We start from the raw sequence: 20,640 nt of genomic DNA on the forward strand, positions 1-20,640 counted from the left end.
TAGGGCTTTCCAATACTTATTCACGCATAAAGAATTAAAGCCAAAATACCAAATCAAAGTAGATCGATTTTTTTTTATTCCCGAAGAAGTGCATATTTTACCCGAATCCAAGAAGAATTTTGACTGGAAGATAAGAAAGCACCTCTGCGATGAGTTCGTATGGGAGGACCACTGCCGCCGTCAACAGAGTTATACTGGCTGTGTCGATATCCATGTTAACACAGTGAAACCCTAAACCCTAATTTGTCACAGCCCTACTTAATATGTATGATGAATTGTTCTCATTCTTACTCTGGTTATAGTATTTATAAAAGGAATTTCCTTCAATAAAATTTACTCTCCGTCTAAAAAAAAGGGACTTATTAGAATGTGAATGCATATCTTTAACCATTTATATTATCAATTTTTTTGAGGGAAATATTATTATTATTATTAATTATTTATTAGCAAAATAATTAACAAAATTATAAAATTTGATATTATAAAAATATTCATCGAAACAAATTTAATATTTTATATGCTACCATTTGTTAATAGTTATTAGAGTTCTTTTGAACAAATGAACTTATATATGACAACACATTAAAAAAACTTACATGTGACAAAATATGTAATCAATTTCAATATTTTGTCACATGTATTCCATAAAAAAAAAAGAAAATATCTTATCACATGTAAGTTTTTGTTTTTATAAATATTTATTAAAAAAAAAAATTTTTGTAAAAAAAAAACATACATGTGACAAAATATGTTATCAATTTCAATATAAATAGGCATCTTTTTCCACAAGAACAAATTTAGCGTGGGGCATTAGGGTCGCCTGACCCCATTTGTTTATTATACTTTTAAATAATACTTGATATTTATTCAATGTGACCCTATTTATATGGTATTGTTGTTTCCATTTAATCCATTCATAACACTATAATAACCTATAAAATTAAGAAGAATGATGTCAAGTTTCATAATTAATATCATTGGTTAAGAACCAAAAGAATTAACTTTGTATAAAAATATTGTTGTAATAACAAATATGACTTTGACCCTACTTACTAAAATTTATGGATCCGTCCTGTTTTTCCTCCACTAACAATATAGTATATTAATTTAAAGCAATAAGAGTTGTTAAGAAAATGAGATTTATCTTTGTGGTAACGGACCCGTACACCTTTAATATATTAGAGTTTAATTTCCGACTCCTGTCTTGTAAATTGAGAAAATCTAGATGGGATGAAATAATTCAATTTTTTTTAAGGATGAAACGATTCACTTTTGTATTACTAACAAATTTTTCGACAGATATAAGCCACGACTAAAAGATGGTGGATGTAACATAGTTATATAAAAGAAAATACAAAGTTGTTATTGAAGGATATTATAGGCTTTCATACTTCTCCTCCTTTTTTTAATGGAAGTCGTTTTAATTCATTTCATTCATCAACAAAATATCAATGATTTACCTGTGGATGATAGAATACTTGGGAACTAACATAATTGAGATCATAGAATAAATGGATCCAGCATAAGTTAACGAACGGGTCGCCATGTTTTGGCTATGTAAAATTTGCTTACAAAGAGAGATAAATGATCATGCCAAATTAAGAAACATCCACCCATTTGTTAGTGACTGCATTCACTTATTAAGTTATAGGTTTGTTTTTCACTTGTTTGATTGGAGTAACTGTGGTAAGTGAGTTCATGGTTATGGTTTGTAATTCTTCAAATTGTTGTGAGGGTGTGAATCCATTTAAGTATTTGGGATTATCGGTTTGAGCGAATCCAAAGAAAATTTCAACATCGGAGCCTTTGTTGGGAAGCTTGAGCAGGAAGTTGAACTCTTGGCGTAATAATTATGTTATCCATGGAGGTCGAATAGTCCTTAATTTGGTGTTGAATTCAACTCCAATTTTCTATTTATCCTTTATGAAGTTACTGATGAAGGTGGGGAAGAGAATTGTTAGGATTGTTTTTTTTTTTTTTTTGGGTGAAGGGTGGTCGGATGATTAGTTGGATGAATTGGAAGTCGGTGTGACAACCCCATAATAAGGGTGGTTTAGGAGTTAGAGATGTTAAATTGGTGAATTTAAGTCTTCTAGCTAAATGGCGATATAGGTTGATCCAAAGTGAGAACCTACTTTGGAAGGAGGTTTTAAGTGCGAGGTATGGCCCCCGGATTGGAGGTATTTTTTTATTAGAAAGAGGTGACATGGCCTAGTGGTGCTTTGAAATGGTGGAAGGATAGTTTTCTTGGAGGAGTCCGCTGGAACTACTTGCTTTTTTAGAGAGGTGGCGAGGAAGGCATGAGATGGTAATAGTACTAGGTTCTGGTTGGACCGTTTGAGGGGAAATGAACCGTTATGTGTTGTCTTTCCCGTCTTATTTAATTCTCAACACAAAAGGAGGCTTAGGTGGGGGAGTTGTGGAGTAGACCTTTGTTTGTGTGGAAAAGTGATATTTTAAATATGGTTGGAGGAGTTTGATGTTAGAGGAATCGTGGTGGTGGAGGCCGGAGCCGGAGGTTAGATTTTCTATATCCCAACCAAAGCTAATCTTGTGAGAAGGAATGTCTTGCATTTGGATATTAATTTATCTTGTACTCCCTCCGTTCTAGATTAACTGAGCCAAAAGCTCATTTCACACATATTAAGAAAATTTTTTAAATGAAGAGAGAGAAAAATAGTTTTAAGTGCTTTTGTTAAGTATTGGTGGATTCTCCACTTTCATAAATGCAAAGTGGAATATATTGAATTGTGAATGATGAAAGTAGTATTAATTAGAGTTATAAAGGGGAAAAAATAATTAATATTGTATTGGAAAGCGAAATGACTCAGTTATTTTGAGACACTTTTTTTTTGCAATTGGCTCAATTATTTTGAGACGGAGGGAATATTTTCTGCGATTATCAAGTGGAACTTTGATGCATCTTTTATGACATTTCCAAGTGGGGTCAAAGATGTTCAATTGGCTGGATATAAGTTTCATCACTCTCCAAAATCATTTTTTGCATTTTGATATGGTGCGAAATCGTTTTTGGTTTGTTGGTATGTTTCTCTTTGTGTGATTTAAAATCTAAAAATGATAGAATTTTTAAAGATGTTAAATATATTTTTGTTTCTTATAAATATATCAACTTTTTCGTTTTGTCCCCCTAAATTTTGTTAAACTTTTAATTTCTAAAAGTTTTTCATCACTATTTTTGATACATACTTTTTAGTCACTCATGTCTAACCTTTATATTTTTTTAATGAAATTTTTTCGAAATGGGTAGAATATTATAAAAATCCTTCAAAAAAAAAAAAAGATATTTTAATAAAATATAAATTAAATATGAATTTTTATGTTTTTTGAAAACCAATAGCTATTGAATAGATTGTTATATAGTACCAATATATCATCCAAGGAAGACACTCAAAAGGGATTGCCAACTACGGAATTTTTACTATTTAAACGCGAATTCAATAACAAACATCATCCAACAGTAACAACAACTAAGATAAATCAAAGGGTTTCCATAGAAGTAGTGCATAACAATATGAATAAAGCTTTCTTTTCAAAATCATTTCCTACAAGTTGGAAAATAGAAAACAACGCATATCTAAGTCTCTTTAAAATTCGAATTTATATCCCTTGTCAAGCTTCATCATTTCGAAGCATAGATAGCATATTACCAAAAGAGATGAGTGTTACTTCTATGTTAATCCAAATAATTAGCATTCCAAGAATAGCATATTAGGACTTAGTGTTGCTTTGACCTTTTATTGTGCACCTGTCAAAATAAAAAATAAGACAATTTATATCATGGTTCTCAATTTCAAATTCTAAAGCAAATGCAATCTTAAATAGAAACCAGAAATAGTATCGTTGTGTTATGCTCAGTGGTTCCTAACTTTAGTTATGAAAAATAAAATGGTGAGTCCTCATGGATATAATCAAGGTTGACATATATGTTTGCAGTTGCATACATCAGAGATTAAATCATTTTAGTGAACTTAAATTCGACAGATCGTTACCAACAAACAACCTCTATTGTCCAACGCGGACTCTGTTATTGTCATTGTCTTTTAAAATGTCTATTTGTAATGGTTCTGTTCATGTTGATATTTTCCAATAGGAAATAGCGAAATAAGAGAGCAGATTGGCGAAAGTGAATTATGTTTCATGTAAGGGTGCATGAAGATGTTGTTACCAACAAATAACATTGCATCACCTTTGACTGATTGATTGTGGCTCAAACTATAATCTATCCTTACATTTTGCTAAATGAAAAATTACCCTCTAACTTATTGGGTTTATTTGGAAAGCAGTTGACACATGACACTCATTCCAAAGCTTCACACCAAAAAGTATCATTAAAATATCAACTATACGAAGGTTTTTGTAGAAAAAACAACAGTAAGGATCAACAGAAAGGGTAAAGGACGGGTTCTCAATTAAACTGTTCACCGAGTAAGAAGAACACTGTAACCCAATTCAAAACTAATTTGAACGAAACATCTAAACAGATCTTTTTTGTGAAGCGTGACTATTGTGAATTGCGGATTTCGTGATGCTGACCTATTGAGGTGTAATTTCACAAAAGAGGGATTGGAAGTTAGGGATTTCCAAGACTCACTGACACATCTAAATTGAAGAATGGATTTAACGGGAAGAAACGGAAGTATCTCGGTGATGAGATCGTCAGGGAGAACCACCACCGTCCTCGACAGAGGCCTAGACTTCTTGGCTGATTGGACATCCATGTGAAAGCAAAGAATGACGGTGTTGTTATTTGAACCTAAAAAACAATGCTATATACCGTTCTGATTGTGAAGCCCACTGGTTGGAGCAAATTTGTTTGCGCCCCTCAATTATATACAAGAACATGATTGAGCAGTTTTCCATAGAATGAATAGGTTTTTTAGTCTTTCAATTTGTAGGCAATTTCATAGTCACATTAATCGAAATAGCCAATACGTCTCTTGATTTTTTTATAATGTTCAATCAGTTTAGTCCCTCGGTCAAGTGTTGATGTGTCACGTCCAAGTCAGCTTCTAGGGATGAATTTAATCAAAAAAATTATTTATTTGTTTATTTTTGAAATGAAAGGCGTAACAAATTGTTACATTATCAAATCAAATATTGAAAATTATTCATTAAAATCTAGAACATATTTTCTTCCAAATTTTTTATTTACTCAAAAAATTTGAAGCATGATATCTTTTAGACTTTTCATGCATACAATAAATTCTATGACTATGGATTCGTCATGTCTAATCTGATTATCAATACAATAAATTCTATTATTCTCATCAATGAAGTTCAATCTGATCTTTTTGTTTACATTTGAAGTGTGTTACATTGATCACGATTTTTGTGACTATGGATTCGTCATGTCTAATCTGATTATCAATATAATAAGGAGAACTTCAATATGATGCACAAAACTTCAATCTAATTTTCATTCAGTTTATCATGATCTTATTTTGATTTTGAACTTTGAAGTGTTTTGATTGATATGCTTCTAAAATCTTAGTTCTGAAAAGTCATTTTGAAGTCCTAGTTGAAGAGGTACTAGTTGAACATGGTGATTTTGTTTTCAATGTCACGACGGAATTTGAGAAACTTTTCCCGCTTTCGGTTTTAATGTCAATCTATTGGATATTCTATTTCCTCTTGTAGAAGAAATCTTCACTTTGTACAAAACAATAAAAAATTCCACCGCTAACAAGGAAAAAGAATCGTCCCTAAATTTTTGCTTAAAAAGCCTACTGTTGGTGAATTTGTTAGAACTAAAGACAAACAAATAGAAGCTACTTGCGATGGTGGCAATTATTCCGCGACTGTGGAGAGGTAAACAATAAATTTCGATTGATTTTCAAATAAATCAGAAGCTGGTGTGATATCTATCTGGCAGTATTTCCGCCATTTTGTGGTGGTGGGAGCATCTATGAGGTGGTGAAAACGTGGTATGGTAGAAAAATTTGGCATGACTTATTCTCATATATGATTATCATATAAACCAAACCTATCACTGTCTGGCATAAATTATATGAGCTAAGTACTTGCGATTGCATACTAGTAACGTATGAATATACATTTAATGTTGAAACTGATATGCAAGAAAATGAGAAAATAAGCTAAGTACTTGTGTTTTGTGACTTTTTCAATCCTGGGGAAACAATTAGAAAATGAGCTAACTCATGAAATTCCTTCCATCAATGTTTGTAGCTCGTTGTGATGAAACTTGACCCTGGGAAACCATTTGTGAGTGTCCAGGACCTTGAACACAGGTTTGACCCATTCCGACACCAACCATCTGCTGCTGCAGTTGCAGTTGTGAAAACTGATGCAGCAATTGTGGAAGATTCTGTTGATGTTGTTGTTGCATTTCTTGCTGCTGCTGAGGAAGTTGTGGATGTTGCAGTCGCAGTTGTGAAAGCTGTTGTTGCAATTGTGGAAGATTCTGTTGATGTTGTTGTTGTATTTCTTGCTGCTGCTGATGAGGAAGTTGTTGACGCTGCAATCGAAGTTGTGAAAGCTGCTGCTGCATTTCTACAAGATTCTGCTGGTGTTGATGTTGCATTTCTTGCTGCTGCTGAGGAAGTTGTTGAAGCTGCAGTCGCCGTTGCGAAAGCTGTAACTACATTTGTGATGGTTGTGGCTTAAATATGATAGGTAAATAAACAAAGGTGTAACCCATCAGAGGAAAAATCAACGACTATATGTTACCTGAGGAATAAACATCCCAATCAACTGGTTGGGTTTTTCAGAAACAAATAGCAGCAATGTCTGTGATGGCAATTGAATAACTGCACCCTGAAATTGAATAATATATTTATTACCACAGCCATACTGTGTAGACAAGTAACACTTGTCACCAAAGAAGGTATAACTCTACGGAGTTATTTTTGAATATGATGGTATTAATATTCTACCGGTCATGAAATTAATACTGTAACATTTGTCATTAAAAAAAAATCTAGCAGTCATGAGTTTTATTAATGATTAAGAACCAAAAGGAATTGAGTTCTTGAGCTTAGATGCCCACAGTATCATACCTCAATTTCATTATTTAGGGGAAGAATATCAGGGGAGAAAACATTGACATTCTAACTAAGAAAACAACCCGAAATTTAAAACAAGTGGGTTTAAATTAGAAACTCAGAAATAACCTACCAGCTTCTTTTCCTTCAGGTGACTAAGAGAACGACCTGGGTTCACTGGCCGAAAAACTAGGAGATCTTCCTTTCTTGCATGTTGCCTAGTCAGAACATACAAAATTAGCACAGCTATAAAAAAAATTCTAGGAACAAAATACACCTAAAGACATCAATATATATTAATATATTACAAATTGAATTAAGGACTTACTTGTGAGAGACTTCTCCTCATGTAATAAAATAAATAAAATTAAGGACTTACTTGTGTATAGTCATGCGCTCTTGAGATATAAGCCGAACTATTTGCATGTCAGAAGGCCAGTTTGTTGTAAGTCTGAAATAAAATTAGTATCACGTATGTTAGGACTTACTTGCGTATATGATTTGGTCAGATAGGGAAGTCAAAATCAGAAAATTCCAATACATACTCAGTCATTTAATTTTTTTTTTTTGTTACAACTCAATCATTACATTGAAAATGGAGGAAGCAATGCCATGTCAAGAGTGAAACTTTCTTTCTATTGTTCTGAATCAAGTTAATTCAAAATGAAATTATAAAACTGAAAATTGAAGCACTAAGTTTTTTTATTAATTTTTATTGTGGATGAATTTGAATTTGGATTATACAAAATTATTCTTCAACGGTGCTAGGTAAGCATTATATAAAACAATTGATGACATAATAATAAGCAATTTAAGTTTAATGAATTGAATGAAGAGTGGGGCACTGCAGAACTATTCAGTAACCTCTGACTGAAACATGGCGCGTATAATACAGGTAGGTATTACAGCCAATGGAAACTGACAGAAAATCCACCATACTATAACGCCATGGCAATCAGTTCGAGGATTTTATTTTTATTTTCCAGCTGAATTGATTTTTCAAATAGATAGAATTGAAAGAAATGACAAACGAATGAATTGCTATTACTTCCATCCACAGGTAATACAAAATGCTCTTACACAGAAAGGAAAATAGTAGAAGTAACAATAAACTCAAGCGGAAAATTAAGCAATGTTAATATTTTTATCTCGGAAAAAAAAACATGTTTTATTTTCTAACCAGACAAAAATATGTTGTACTACAATTAGAATCTCTTGAACAACTAATCATTTTTGCACAATAGGAAATTCACTATTTGAGGCTTAAGTTTAATCAAATGGACCGCCGGTTATAAATTGCTGAGATTGCTCTGCCAATTTTTTCTTCATTGAAGCTTCAATTGCGGGTAGCAGAAAATAACAGATTCTTAAAATTCCGCCACGCAATAGTGCTAAGCTATATTTTGTACTAAATAACATATCGTGGAACAATAGCAGTTTTTTCAAACTCCGCTAAGCTATGGCTTCAATTAAACAACACTGAATATAATATTTTTTTATATAAAGGAATATCTGAGCATAAATTAATTACCAATAAAAGTTAGTCGGAACTAAGAAAACTGTCCAAACAAACCATTTTAAGGAAATACTACTTTACTAATCTATAAAAATACCACATCATAAATTCTTTGCTCTAAAGTTTAGAAACAAAAATCAACCCAACACCAAATGGTACTAATAAATAATAATTTTGCAGCAACAGTATTATAAACTTCAACTACAATATGATCTAGTCTTTTGAAAAGAGATAATACAACTTACGTCTTAGAGGCAGAAGAACTCCTGGAACACTGCCACCGAAAAATTATACATGAGGATTACACGTTAAAGAACTTAACAGTTTTCACAAAATTACATCAATTACAATTGTTAAGAATAAAACTATAATGTACACAGGAAAATGATAGTAGGCTGAAAAACTGAAAAAGCAGAATTTAAATAGATTGAAATAAGCATTAGATATGTATTTTTCTTGCAGTTAGGAACATACTTCGAGTTTGGTGATTAATACTCGCTGTCCTTGCCTTAGTTCTGTTAAGCTTCCCTGCATGACTTTCAATCATTGAACATATAGAACTGGTGCACAAGCATGCTAAATAAATCCAATAAATTGCTACCACCACCGCACCGGCTCATTCTTCGACAATTACAAATGAAAATATACAGCACAGCATGTATATATTGTCTATGATTTAATGTTATTGTCTTTCACAGTAACAAAGTGTTTTCACTGGAACCGCTCCCTATATATATATTTATATTGAAAAGGATCTAGATAGCCAGATATCCATACCATAAAAGACCTATATTTATATTGAAAAGAATCCAGGGAAACTAAAATATAAACAGAATTACATTGAAAAATAAGAAATTCCGATCATTAAGATGAGTCCACATTTTTGCCAAAAGAATACCGCTTGGTTATAAGATAAAAGTAGCAGCGATGATGCTTACAAGATAAATACTGCTTGATTATTCTTATTATACAAAGTTACCTATTAGTGTCAAACAAAATGAATTGGTGATGAAAAATTTTGTGTGGCCAATTTACAAGAAAATTGTGTAAAATAAGAGTGAAGATAGAGTTGAATTAGGGTTTAAGAAGGAAGTGAACATGCATACCTTCCAGAACCTTGTATACTTTGATTGTGCAGAAGAAGCTGTCTGTTGTGCAGCAGTTGCATCATTCTCAAGCGGTTGCATGTCTGATTCTACTTCTTGCTGAGGCATTCCTGTTGTGATTGAACCATTTGCTTGAGCCCCTGATTATATACATGAATACAATTAGAGCATTTCCATTTTCCCGAAATACCCTTATTTTAACAAATTAAAAACATTTCTTTTACGTTCCCCTTTCAACCCTTCAAAATTTACAAAATAAGTGAAATACCTTTTTAAAACTGTTCCAGACCGTATAATGGCCCAATATGACAGACCCATTAACTGGTTATACCCCCTTAAGAACTCTTAAGGGCAGTCATATGCGCGCCTACCGCACAAAAGAAATGCCCTTGGTTGATCTAGCCGTCAAATCGATCTCCAACCGACTTAGACAATCCACACTAGGTTTCATGGAAGTAGTTACAACCACAATTTGCCACATTTTATACTCCTCAATCACATACCGACTTGAGTGTCCGAGAAAATATCTATTATGAATGTTTCTTTCCCCACCCGTCAAAGGAAGCCTACTTTCGCACCAGATCGTTCCTAGAACGAGTGTCGAGATCACGTCATCCTAGTTATGTTTCTAGATAGATAATTGACTCCTTCTGTGGAAATTAATGGTAAGGGCATTGATTAGAACCGGTTTACTTCTACCATCACTATGGATATGGACAAATGAGGTACACCCAATATTCTAGGAGTGAGATTATTGGAAGTGGGCATATAAGGATAGAATGACGATAAAACTTCCGTAGGAGTTTTGGAGTCAAAGACAATAGAAGGTAAACGATTTATGAGATAAGATGCAGTTAAAACCGCATCCCCCCAAAATTTCTTAGGATTTTGTAATAACATGGCTCGAGTTTGATCTAAAAAGTGTCCGTTTTCCCTCTCAACAACCCCATTTTGTTAGGGGGTTGTGATACAAGAAGACTCATAAATAATACCCTTTTTGACAAAAAGAATTAAACTCGTGAATAAAGTAAGCTTTGGCATTATCAGACATGACTATCTTAATACTCACTCCGAACCGAGTTTTAACCATTGAGAAGAAATGTAGAAACTAGGTAGCTTCAGACTTTTGTTTCAATATATTGACCCAATTAACTCGAGTACAATCATCAATGAATGTTACAAACAATCGACTAACTAATATATTTGCAACATTAGACCACACATTAGTATGAATTAAATAAAAACAAAAGCATTGTTATGAAAAACAACATTACATGATAGGTCTTTTGTGAGTTTATAGAAATTAGGCTAGTTGACATTTTGCGAATATAAAGGACATTTTGTAGGACTATAGTTGTGTTTATTTGGAAATTTCCTTAATCTGCTACAATTTTAAGGGAACCATCTTCCGTTGATAATCTCTTGTTTCTAGGACAAGGAGAATAAGTGGAGGTGTGTGGATAAGGGTGTCATGTGGTGAGTGGCTCTAAAATCTAGTATGCAATATTAGTTAGATGGTTTATATAAAGCATTAAATCCAACAGAAAATTGAGAGTTTCCAAAGTGGAGAAAGAGATGTACCTAAGTAAGACTTACATGTTGTTTTTATCCAATTTCTTAAGAAAATATCTCACATTTTTTATTTCATCTTGACTAAACGGATGGGTCAATCCTCCTTTTGACATATTGACTGATGTCTTACCAAAGAGAACAAATAGGCAAAGAACAACAGTAAAAAGCTTCCAATGTGCTCAGATTGAAGAAACACAACAAATTCAAAATATTTTTTTATGATGAACAATACCAATGCGATGAACAGTATATCACGATGAAAAGTGTGATTGGAATGAAAAATTTCTCGTGGTGAACAATGACTTGTGCTGAACGGTGACCCACGATGAATAGTGTTTTATGATGAACAATGGTTTTCTGGATCTCAAAGAGACCGCATTGAAGGTTGAAACTCACAATAAATTGCAATAAAGATGAAGAAAGCAAAAGTAACCACAAAGACGACGACTAGGGTTTAACTGGAAGCAAGGCTCCCAAGATCGGAAGCTCATGTCATGTGAAAACTGAATATTATATTTCACTGATAAATAATATACAACCACTAATGTGTTTATATAGACTATTCTAACCTAATGAGTATGATTACAAATTACTAATAATAACAAGTGCTATTCTAAATGGTTGCAGAGCTTCCTTCTGAATCATCAAAACTTTAAGATAAGTTTTCATTTAGACAAGCAAATAAATTTGTTCACTTGTTAGCAAGGGCATTATTATCTTATGTTTGTTCTCATGTTCATGATTATATGTCATATTGTATTACGATTACTGTTATTAATGAAATGAGTTGAGTTTGTTTATGTAAAAAGAAAATATATTGCCCTTAACTACACTAATTTTTTTTAATGATGATGCCGTTTGAAGGAGAGCTGATGAAAATATATTGTCCTTAACTATCTCTAGAAGCTACCGCTCGAATTGAAAAACTGATGAAAGAGTTGTTTTGAAGATGAGTAGTGATAGTATGTTTTATTGTTCTTATGTGCATGCATCACTGTCGAAACTTTGTGATGAACATGAAGATTTTTTCGACAATTTGGAGAGCTAAGATCCTAAAATGGATGAGATGTTTGTTGTGGTGTATAATTTGGGGTTTGATTATGACTAATTTCGAACGGGCATTAAGAGGATTTGGCTTGATCACGAATGAAGTTTTAAGAGTATCGGAAGCGCTAAAATCGTTGTGTGGTTGGAGTGCTCACACTATCATGATCAAGAATGACTCAATGCAAACTAATTCAAACAGCCCCTGAATGAGTTTGGACGCATCATTACTAATTGTAAAAATCAATACAATCCTGTATTGATAATATTGTGATGAATGATCCCTTGAGTTTTGGTAAAAAAGAACCAACTTAGGGCATAAAAATTCGGTTTTTAAAGCCGGTTGTTAAAATTTTCAAAAACAGGTTATGAATATAAAAATTAAGTTTTGAAACAAAACTTGCTGTAACCGGTTTTGGCCTACAATATTGAACAAAATAATTAACATCAAGGTAAAAGCACTGAGGTCTACCAAATCAATCATTGATGCAATCTTAAATTCGTAGAACAAATGGACTGCTCTTGTATCATTACATATGTTTTTGCATTCCTAATCATGATTTATCAGTCAATTGAGACTAAATAAAATGTATTGCGACCACAACAATGAAAGAAAAAAGAAGATACTTGCAGAAGAGTAATGTTACATGGACAGTCTTAACTCTTAACACAACACCAAAATGTTCCCCCTCCTTCTGTTGTCTCTACTCTCAACTCTATTGTAAAATAAGCTTAAACAACTTTCCATTCATCATAATTTATATAGCATCTCTGACATAGCAATGGTGCGAGCTAGTCCCCCAAAGCTTGTAGCATTCTGCACATAGCAACACTTCTATATTATAGTATCTCAAAAGATATTTTGCATTGAATCATATAATACCACAAGGATAAAAGTAAATCCGTGTTAAGTTAACATACTTGTTCTCATTGTAACCATTCATCCAAATTTGATAAAAGTCGTAAGATTATGAATTAAAGCGATCACATGTTTCTAAATTCCTACACAAGGTCGCTATCACACATTTCAAACAATCTAGTTATCAGTACATTCAGTCTCTAATATGCGTGTACTAGTAAAAACCAATAGGAGCAGATGCAAAAAAAAACAAAAATGAATATTCACTAAATCTATTGAAATGAAAACAAAATATACAAATGAAGATAAACTCAAACAAGTAAACCATAAAACAGGAACTTACTTTCAAAAAATTGAAACTAAGCTTTCAACGTAAACCTTGGCCGAGTACCACAGTATAGAATTACTTGTTCCATTATCATTGATAATAGTACTACTTGTAGTCAATTTTGTTCGCTCTGCTCTATTTTCTCTCCAATTATAGAGAATTGCTTCTGATCCTTGACTGCTCCTAAGTACCAGTGTATCGTCATCCTCATAAAGAAGCATCGGTACCAATTCAAATTGATATTTGATCTCGTCATCACTAGAGTCTTCATCACTAAAGTAGTCATAATTTCTTGGAAGATTTTGTAGATTGATTTTTAGAAATTGAGTCCAAGAGTCTTCAACCCCTAATTCCTTCATCTGCCATATAAGAAAATCGGTTTCCTTGTAAAAATAAGAACAACAAAGGAAGCCCCCCAACACACTAACAATTGGCATCATAGGTGGCATTTCATCAAAATCACTAGGCAGTCGGTACTGACTAAATGTCTCAGTCCCCAAATCGAATGAAACAATAACAAACTGCTCAACTCTAAGATTTTTAATATCATAGTCAAATTCATTGCGAATAGCCAACCAATTAAGAGTTCCACTCAAATACACAGAATCATGCACAGCTTTTCCACCTAAGTAGAAATGAAGAGGAACAACGGGGAAACTTTGAATCTGTCTCCAAACATTATCACCTATACTTAGAATTCGGCTTGTATGTTGTCCATCTAGATTGTAATAGGACGCCACAATCTTATAAGTGCCGGTAGAAATATCACAACCGAAGGTGAAACTGTAAAGGTCAAGGTCGTCTGGAAAAGGGTGGCCTCTAGGGCTACGGCAGAAATCTCCAAAATTTTGAGATGTTACCCTTGTGGCTGGATTCCATAAACAAAAATTCACAACTTGACAATCATCACCGCCAGCCAAAAGAATCAAACCATTGCAGTTACCAACTATAGAAGAACATCCTTGATAGCTCAAATGATAGTAAGGATCCACGGAAAGAGTGAAAGATGAATTCTGAATTAAACGATTAAACGAGTAAGGAATGACACTGCAATCCATCCCATATCCACCGTCAAAATCAGTGCAATCATTTGTGATGTGACTTGTGACTAGTGTAAAAAGAGGATTCCGAGTTGCTGATCTGTTGAGGTGTAATTTGACGAAGGTGTTATCGGAAATTCGGGTTTTCCAATACTTATTGACACACTTGAATCGAACAAGAGATTTGACGGGAAGGAAGGAAAAAACCTCGGCGATGAGATCATCTGAAAGGGATGGTAATCCAAACATAACTCTTTCTCTTTTACGAGTGGGGATGAAGTTAGGGGGGGTGGCGGACGGAAAACAAAATTGCCGAACCATAGCTCGTTAGTTTTTCACTAGGTGCACCTTGATATGTAATTATAAATACCAAAAGATTATTTATATATATAAATGTAACAAAATATAACAAACTGTCCGATTTTTTTTCTTCCTCCTATCATTTAAAAAAGATAAGGTTTTTTCTAGATTAAATGGTGGGTAATTTACCCACCAACCAATGAAAATGAACAATTTGTTGGTGGGGTCAAGATAGTTCATGGATACCACTTAAAAATATGCTTATGTGACTAATGTGTATTGGTTGGAGTAATTACCCACCATTCTTCCATGGGTACCCTAGTTGTCACCGAAAGATAATGGATAAGAATGAATTCAAATATTAAAAAAACTGTAAAAAAACACAATATTTATTCTTTTGGTTACCACATAAAATATATCCAGCTTTTTTTCCTTTACCCATAAAAAAAAGTAATAAACTAGATCAAGTATATGTCACTATAAATATAATCAATAAGAAAATGAAAATTATCATTGATACATTGAGATAAAATATTTTCAAAGGAGCAATTAGAAAGTTTTTTTTTGGTAGAATGACAAAAGAAAAAGAAGAAAAGAAAAGAAAAAATCCTAAAGAAAGGCTTAGCCTGGTGCATCAAGTCTCAACACTGACTTCAACTCCGATGGGGAGCATGTCAAAAAAATCACATCTAATCTTATAGAGCGTTCGAGTCTGGCCAAGAAATGTGTGCAACAGTTACCCTCTTAAAGCACCTGTTTGAAAGAAATGTTAGAAATATGTTCCTTTAACTCAAAATCTTCACCAAGGAAGAAGATCTTTTGAGTCTCTTAAAAGTTGACACGGCGGACATTTTCTTTTCTAGAGAGTATCTTGTGTGCCTTTTGTATTTCTTTTTTCGTTTTGTTTGTTTGCTTTGATTAGACATGCAACAAAAAAAATTCAACGTTATTTGCCTTACATTTTTTATTTATTCATTTACGTTCCTTTTCACCAACTCTAAATTAACTAAAATTTGTGGAATAAATGAGATGACAAATCCACCATGTTTTTGAGTCCAATTGTAAAGTTTGAGATGACAAATCCACCATGTTTTTAAAGTTTGTTTGCTTTGAGATGACATCTAATATGAGATGGAGAGAGTATTTATTTATTTTTTAGTTAAGTTCTTGTCTTTATCTTTGACTCTAGATAATGTTTATGATAATTGAGTGTCTATTATTGATAATATACTTATTCTAGATTTTATAAGTTAGTTTTTTTCTTTTAATAAATTTTGTATAAGTTAGTAAAAAAAAAAAAAAGATGTTTGATAAAATTAGGGATTAAATTAACTGATAAATTAACTGAGTGAAAAATATGGCAGATTTAGAGTTTAATTTATATACAGGGTCAGTGTATAAAAGTTTTACACAAACATTATAAGTTATTGAAAATTGCTATAAACGCTTGAGAAACTTTCATATTAAATAGGTCTAATTTGATCATGTGAACTTAGAAATTGCGAGCTTGATAATCGACCTTATCAAAATTGAGTTATAATTTTGCAACTCCTGGTCGAGAGTCCTAGCTACACTATTGCCCATACTCTTGCGGGATATGAGTTAAAATTTTACCAACTGAACCAACCTTCATTGAATGGGTCTACATTTTGGCATATGTTTGAGATTTTTATAAAATCTAAAGCAAAACATGATAGATTATTTAATTTTGAAATATTCTATAGTTTCTTTAATTTAGAAAATAAAAAGAGAAACTCCTATGCGTGTGTAGTTCAAAATCCCCTACAAGTGGACAGTGGGATTGAACCCCTCGAATTAGTCGGTTTTTGGGCTTAATATCAAGTTTTAAAATAAAACATATAATTAGCTTTTTTTCTACATTCTTCAAAGTTGTTTTCCTCTCACTCTAAGGTACCGTTTGGCCAGGCTTTTTTTTTTTCGGTCTAAAAGCTACTTTAAAACAAAGTTAAAATAAAGTTCTTTAAGAAAAAGGTTAAAGCTGTTTGGTTTCTTTATTTTTTTTTTAGTTCTAAAGTTATTTTGAGTTAAAAGCTGTTTGGCAAAATATTGTACAAAACTTTGAATTTATTATTTTTTGGTGGTGTCTGGGGTTCGAACCCAGGACCTTGCATATATTTATGCATTGTCTATAAATAAAAAAACTTTGAATTCATTATGAATTAACATAATAAATAAAAAAATGTCTAAAATATTTTTTGAAGGGAAAAAATGTTTAAAATATAAAAGATATATTTTTACCAATACTATATTTACTCAATGACGTTTATTTTGTGTAACATGAATACAAATTTGTATCATCATATAAACGACTTGTTAAATATTTGAATTAAGGTACCGTTTGGCCAGGCTTTTTTTTTTTTCGGTCTAAAAGCTACTTTAAACAAAGTTAAATAAGTTCTTTAAGAAAAAGGTTAAAGCTGTTTGTTTCTTTATTTTTTTTTTAGTTCTAAAGTTATTTTTGAGTTAAAAGCTGTTTGGCAAAATATTGTACAAAACTTTGAATTTATTATTTTTTGGTGGTGTCTGGGGTTCGAAACCCAGGACCTTGCATATATTTATGCATTGTTATAAATAAAAAAACTTTGAATTCATTATGAATTAACATAATAAATAAAAAAATGTCTAAAATATTTTTTGAAGGGAAAAATGTTTAAATATAAAGATATATTTTTACCAATACTATATTTACTCAATGACGTTTATTTTGTGTAATGAATACAAATTTGTATCATCATATAACGACTTGTTAAATATTTGAATAGGATAAATAATTTAAGGAGGCTCAAATAATAACATAAATAATATCAAAGTAGTTTGGAAAATTAAAAACAATAATCATTTTTTTTAAAGACATAAATCATCACAAACTCAAATATTTCTACTCTCCATCAACGCAACTCCTATTTGATTTCTAACTTTATTCATGTAGCCTCCATCTTGCACTCTTCCTGGATTATATGAACTGATTTCTTCATTTATATTGCTTTCTTCGTCACACTCAATCATATCTATAATATGTATATGTGTGTATATATAATGAGAATAATTGATTTTTTCTTTTCCAATTATACTCTATAACAAATTTTGTTATAAGAATACCATATTTTTAGTGTTGGTCAAAAAGATAAGAATTTATATATATAATATTATATTTGTTACATTGTTGGTGTCATTGAAAAAGATATGTTTAGTTTTTTTAATAAGAAAAAGATATGCATAGTTTGTTACAATACAAATGTGTAAATTATATATAAGTATAATTTTTTTAGGCAACTATACTTGTACTTTTAATTAAAATCAAAATTTTATAAAAATAATTATACGCATTACACAACACTAACAAAAATTATACGCATTAGCATAACAAAAAAAAAAAAAAACAGAAAGAGGAACGTAAAGTATTACTCTAAACACTAATGTGTGTGTGTATTTTCGTGGTTGAAGAAAGAGAATAAAAATATTCGGTGTCATTCATTGACAGCGTGAATACAAATATTTGCGTGGTTGTGATGATCAAAAGATATTGAAATTAATATATAAGTGATAAAAAGATAATAAAATTCCTTAAAAAAATAGATAATAAACTTAAATGGAACCTCATTAAAAAATTAAATGGACCGGTTAAAAAAAATAAAAAAAAATAAAATGGATGAAAAAAGTGTATTGAAAAAATAAAACAAAAGGTTGCCGGCGGGAGTTGAAGAGAGGTGCTTGTGAAATAAATTGGGGTGAAATAGTTTTTTGAAGTAGCATTCAACAACTTTTGGTTAAAGCTCATTCCATTCAATTTTATGCATTCTAAAAAAAGTACTCTTTTTCGAAGGTACTTTATTGATATTGTGTTTGGCCTAGCTTCTCCTTAAAAACGTAGAAAAGCTGAAAAAAAGCCGGGCCAAACGGTACCTAACTAGCATCCATTTTGGTTGTGTGTTTTTACTTAAATATGTGCATTCTCCGGCTTATACACAATGATATTTTTTCTAGTTGAAATAATCTTCTTTACTTTATATTGATTGTGTATATGAGGAAATATTTTCACTTGATTGTTACTCAAAAAATTAAAATTTAAAATATAATTTCAACTTACAACAATAATTAGAAGAAGAAAAAATCAGATGGAGTTGGCAAAGTAGCAATCTTAGAGTTTAAATTCATTGTTTTCTTTTTTTATTTTTATTTTTAAATCAGCAAATATTATTAGGCACGGCTAGCACAAGGAGCACTTGACCGGCAAGGAGGAAAAAGAGTACAATTCATTGTTTAAATCAGCAAATATTGTTTAAATTCATTGTTTATTTAGTTCATTGTGCTCTTTGACAAATTTTTAGTCATAATGGGAGTTGACTAGTTATATTTTCTGGTACAATCTCCTAGTAACCTTTTTATGTGGTTATCAAAATGTTGATTTTATTGAGTTTTGGTCAAAATTTTTTTTTTTTCTTTGACATTACATACTAACTTGTTTACTATTCCAATTGGTCTTTCCTCAGTCTGTTAAGTATGTCTTCTAAGAGATACTCACTAGGTACTGTTAGTTCTTTTTTGAGGTTATTCAATTATTCGCACAACATTGTGAATTTTACCAAACGTTGTAGTAATACCTTAAGGACTATTTACAATGCTCCCGATAGATGGGATTCTCGATTTTCCGGTGATTCTGAAGCAGATGATTCTGAGTTACCAGCAAATTGCAGAAAGTGTTAATGGAGACTTTGGTTGAACCAGCAAAATGCTTTTGTTGAGAAACATAACTGGAGACAAGAATATGGACAAAAGGTGCAGGGAAATCAGAAAGGGAAACTCCATTTGTTTGGTTGTTTGGTACACAGATAACCACGCATATAGTAATTTCATGATCACTGTTCCAAGAAATATTGGAGTTCATCTTTATCTTGCGGCTGAAAACAAATCAATAATCAATTTAACACTTCATGAAATTAATATTATCTTGTCCCGGATCGAAACAATTCATCAGCGAATTCAAAAGCCAATTGGTAATTTCACTGGATCCATATTAGGCTTCTTTTAAACCATTGCGTTCGCTTGCTTCCTAGCAAAAAGCACCATATTTTTGTTGTGACTATGTAAAATGAGTTACGATCCTCTCTATTTTTCCTCTAATTTATTATAGTTTGAAGTGTTTATTAAAATAATTGAACGGTTGAACCCACCAAATATCAAATTATTGTACTATGTTCCCAAAACGTAAGTAATGAAAAAAATGGAGAGGATCTTGACTCATGTAAATTTGTTGATATTTCTGAAACATCCACTATATTATAATTTACTGCATCCAAAACTATCTTACAATCATGCACAAATATCACACAATCAGCTTGAAAATCATTCATAATCAGAATTTTGTTGATGTTAGAATGAAGCAAAATCCACTTTGCATTTCAAAAAGCCCACCGGAGGCTTTGTGCAAAGAATCAAAAAACCTGGAGGGACAGCATTGTAATCAAGTGTTCATTCTTGCTTTCCAAAGACTACCGAAGTGCATAGAAAATAATTGTTGTTATATATCACAGGAAAAGTCAGGTATCAGCTCAAAAAACAGCAAACTGAAATTTGCAGATTCGGAAATTTTGCTCTGAAATTTATTCCACCAACTCGGTCTCTCTCAAACTGCTTTGACAAGAGTGCAGTGCACCATCATATGCTCTGTACTCTCCTCTGTCTGCACTCTGCAATGGCATTGAACATTGTGACATAACCACCAGAGAGTTTTGATTTTGGATGGGATGTGAATGCTCCAAAGCATATCCTGGCCACCAGGTTTTCTTGCATAGCCTGTAAGCCTATTTGACAGTGTCGTTTCTGTCCTGTGCA

The 20,640-nt window shown here is 32.1% G+C and overlaps 2 protein-coding genes across 2 annotated transcripts; both read right to left on the reverse strand.

The window, feature by feature from the left end:
- Positions 1 to 5,996: 5,996 nt before the first annotated feature.
- LOC11433196 (mediator of RNA polymerase II transcription subunit 25-like) lies at positions 5,997 to 10,857 on the reverse strand. The gene is made up of 8 exons (XM_039827492.1): positions 9,913 to 10,857; positions 9,645 to 9,784; positions 9,013 to 9,066; positions 8,784 to 8,812; positions 7,402 to 7,473; positions 7,156 to 7,240; positions 6,709 to 6,795; positions 5,997 to 6,619 (listed from the first exon to the last, which is right to left on the reverse strand). Exons 2-8 carry the CDS (start codon positions 9,750 to 9,752, stop codon positions 6,173 to 6,175), a joined length of 882 nt encoding a protein of 293 aa, XP_039683426.1. The 5' UTR covers positions 9,753 to 9,784; positions 9,913 to 10,857; the 3' UTR covers positions 5,997 to 6,172.
- Positions 10,858 to 13,464: 2,607 nt separating this feature from the next.
- LOC11439403 (F-box/kelch-repeat protein At3g23880) lies at positions 13,465 to 14,805 on the reverse strand. Its single transcript, XM_003623940.4, has one exon. The coding sequence runs from the start codon at positions 14,734 to 14,736 to the stop codon at positions 13,465 to 13,467; it is 1,272 nt and encodes a 423-aa protein (XP_003623988.2). The 5' UTR covers positions 14,737 to 14,805.
- Positions 14,806 to 20,640: the final 5,835 nt, after the last annotated feature.

This window comes from Medicago truncatula, chromosome 7, assembly GCF_003473485.1.
Source record: "Medicago truncatula cultivar Jemalong A17 chromosome 7, MtrunA17r5.0-ANR, whole genome shotgun sequence".
In the NCBI taxonomy this organism is placed as follows: Eukaryota; Viridiplantae; Streptophyta; class Magnoliopsida; order Fabales; family Fabaceae; genus Medicago; species Medicago truncatula.

Bases quoted from the DNA above. Each gene is read 5' to 3' on its own strand.
- LOC11439403 (XM_003623940.4), bottom strand. From the start codon at position 14,736: ATGTTTGGATTACCATCCCTTTCAGATGATCTCATCGCCGAGGTTTTT.
- LOC11433196 (XM_039827492.1), bottom strand. From the start codon at position 9,752: ATGCCTCAGCAAGAAGTAGAATCAGACATGCAACCGCTTGAGAATGAT. The intron at 7,474-8,783 runs GTAAGTTGTATT...ATTTTATTTCAG, and splicing joins AGTTCTTCTGCCTCTAAGAC to ACTTACAACAAACTGGCCTT. The intron at 7,241-7,401 runs GTAAGTCCTTAA...TGTTCTGACTAG, and splicing joins GAGCGCATGACTATACACAA to GCAACATGCAAGAAAGGAAG.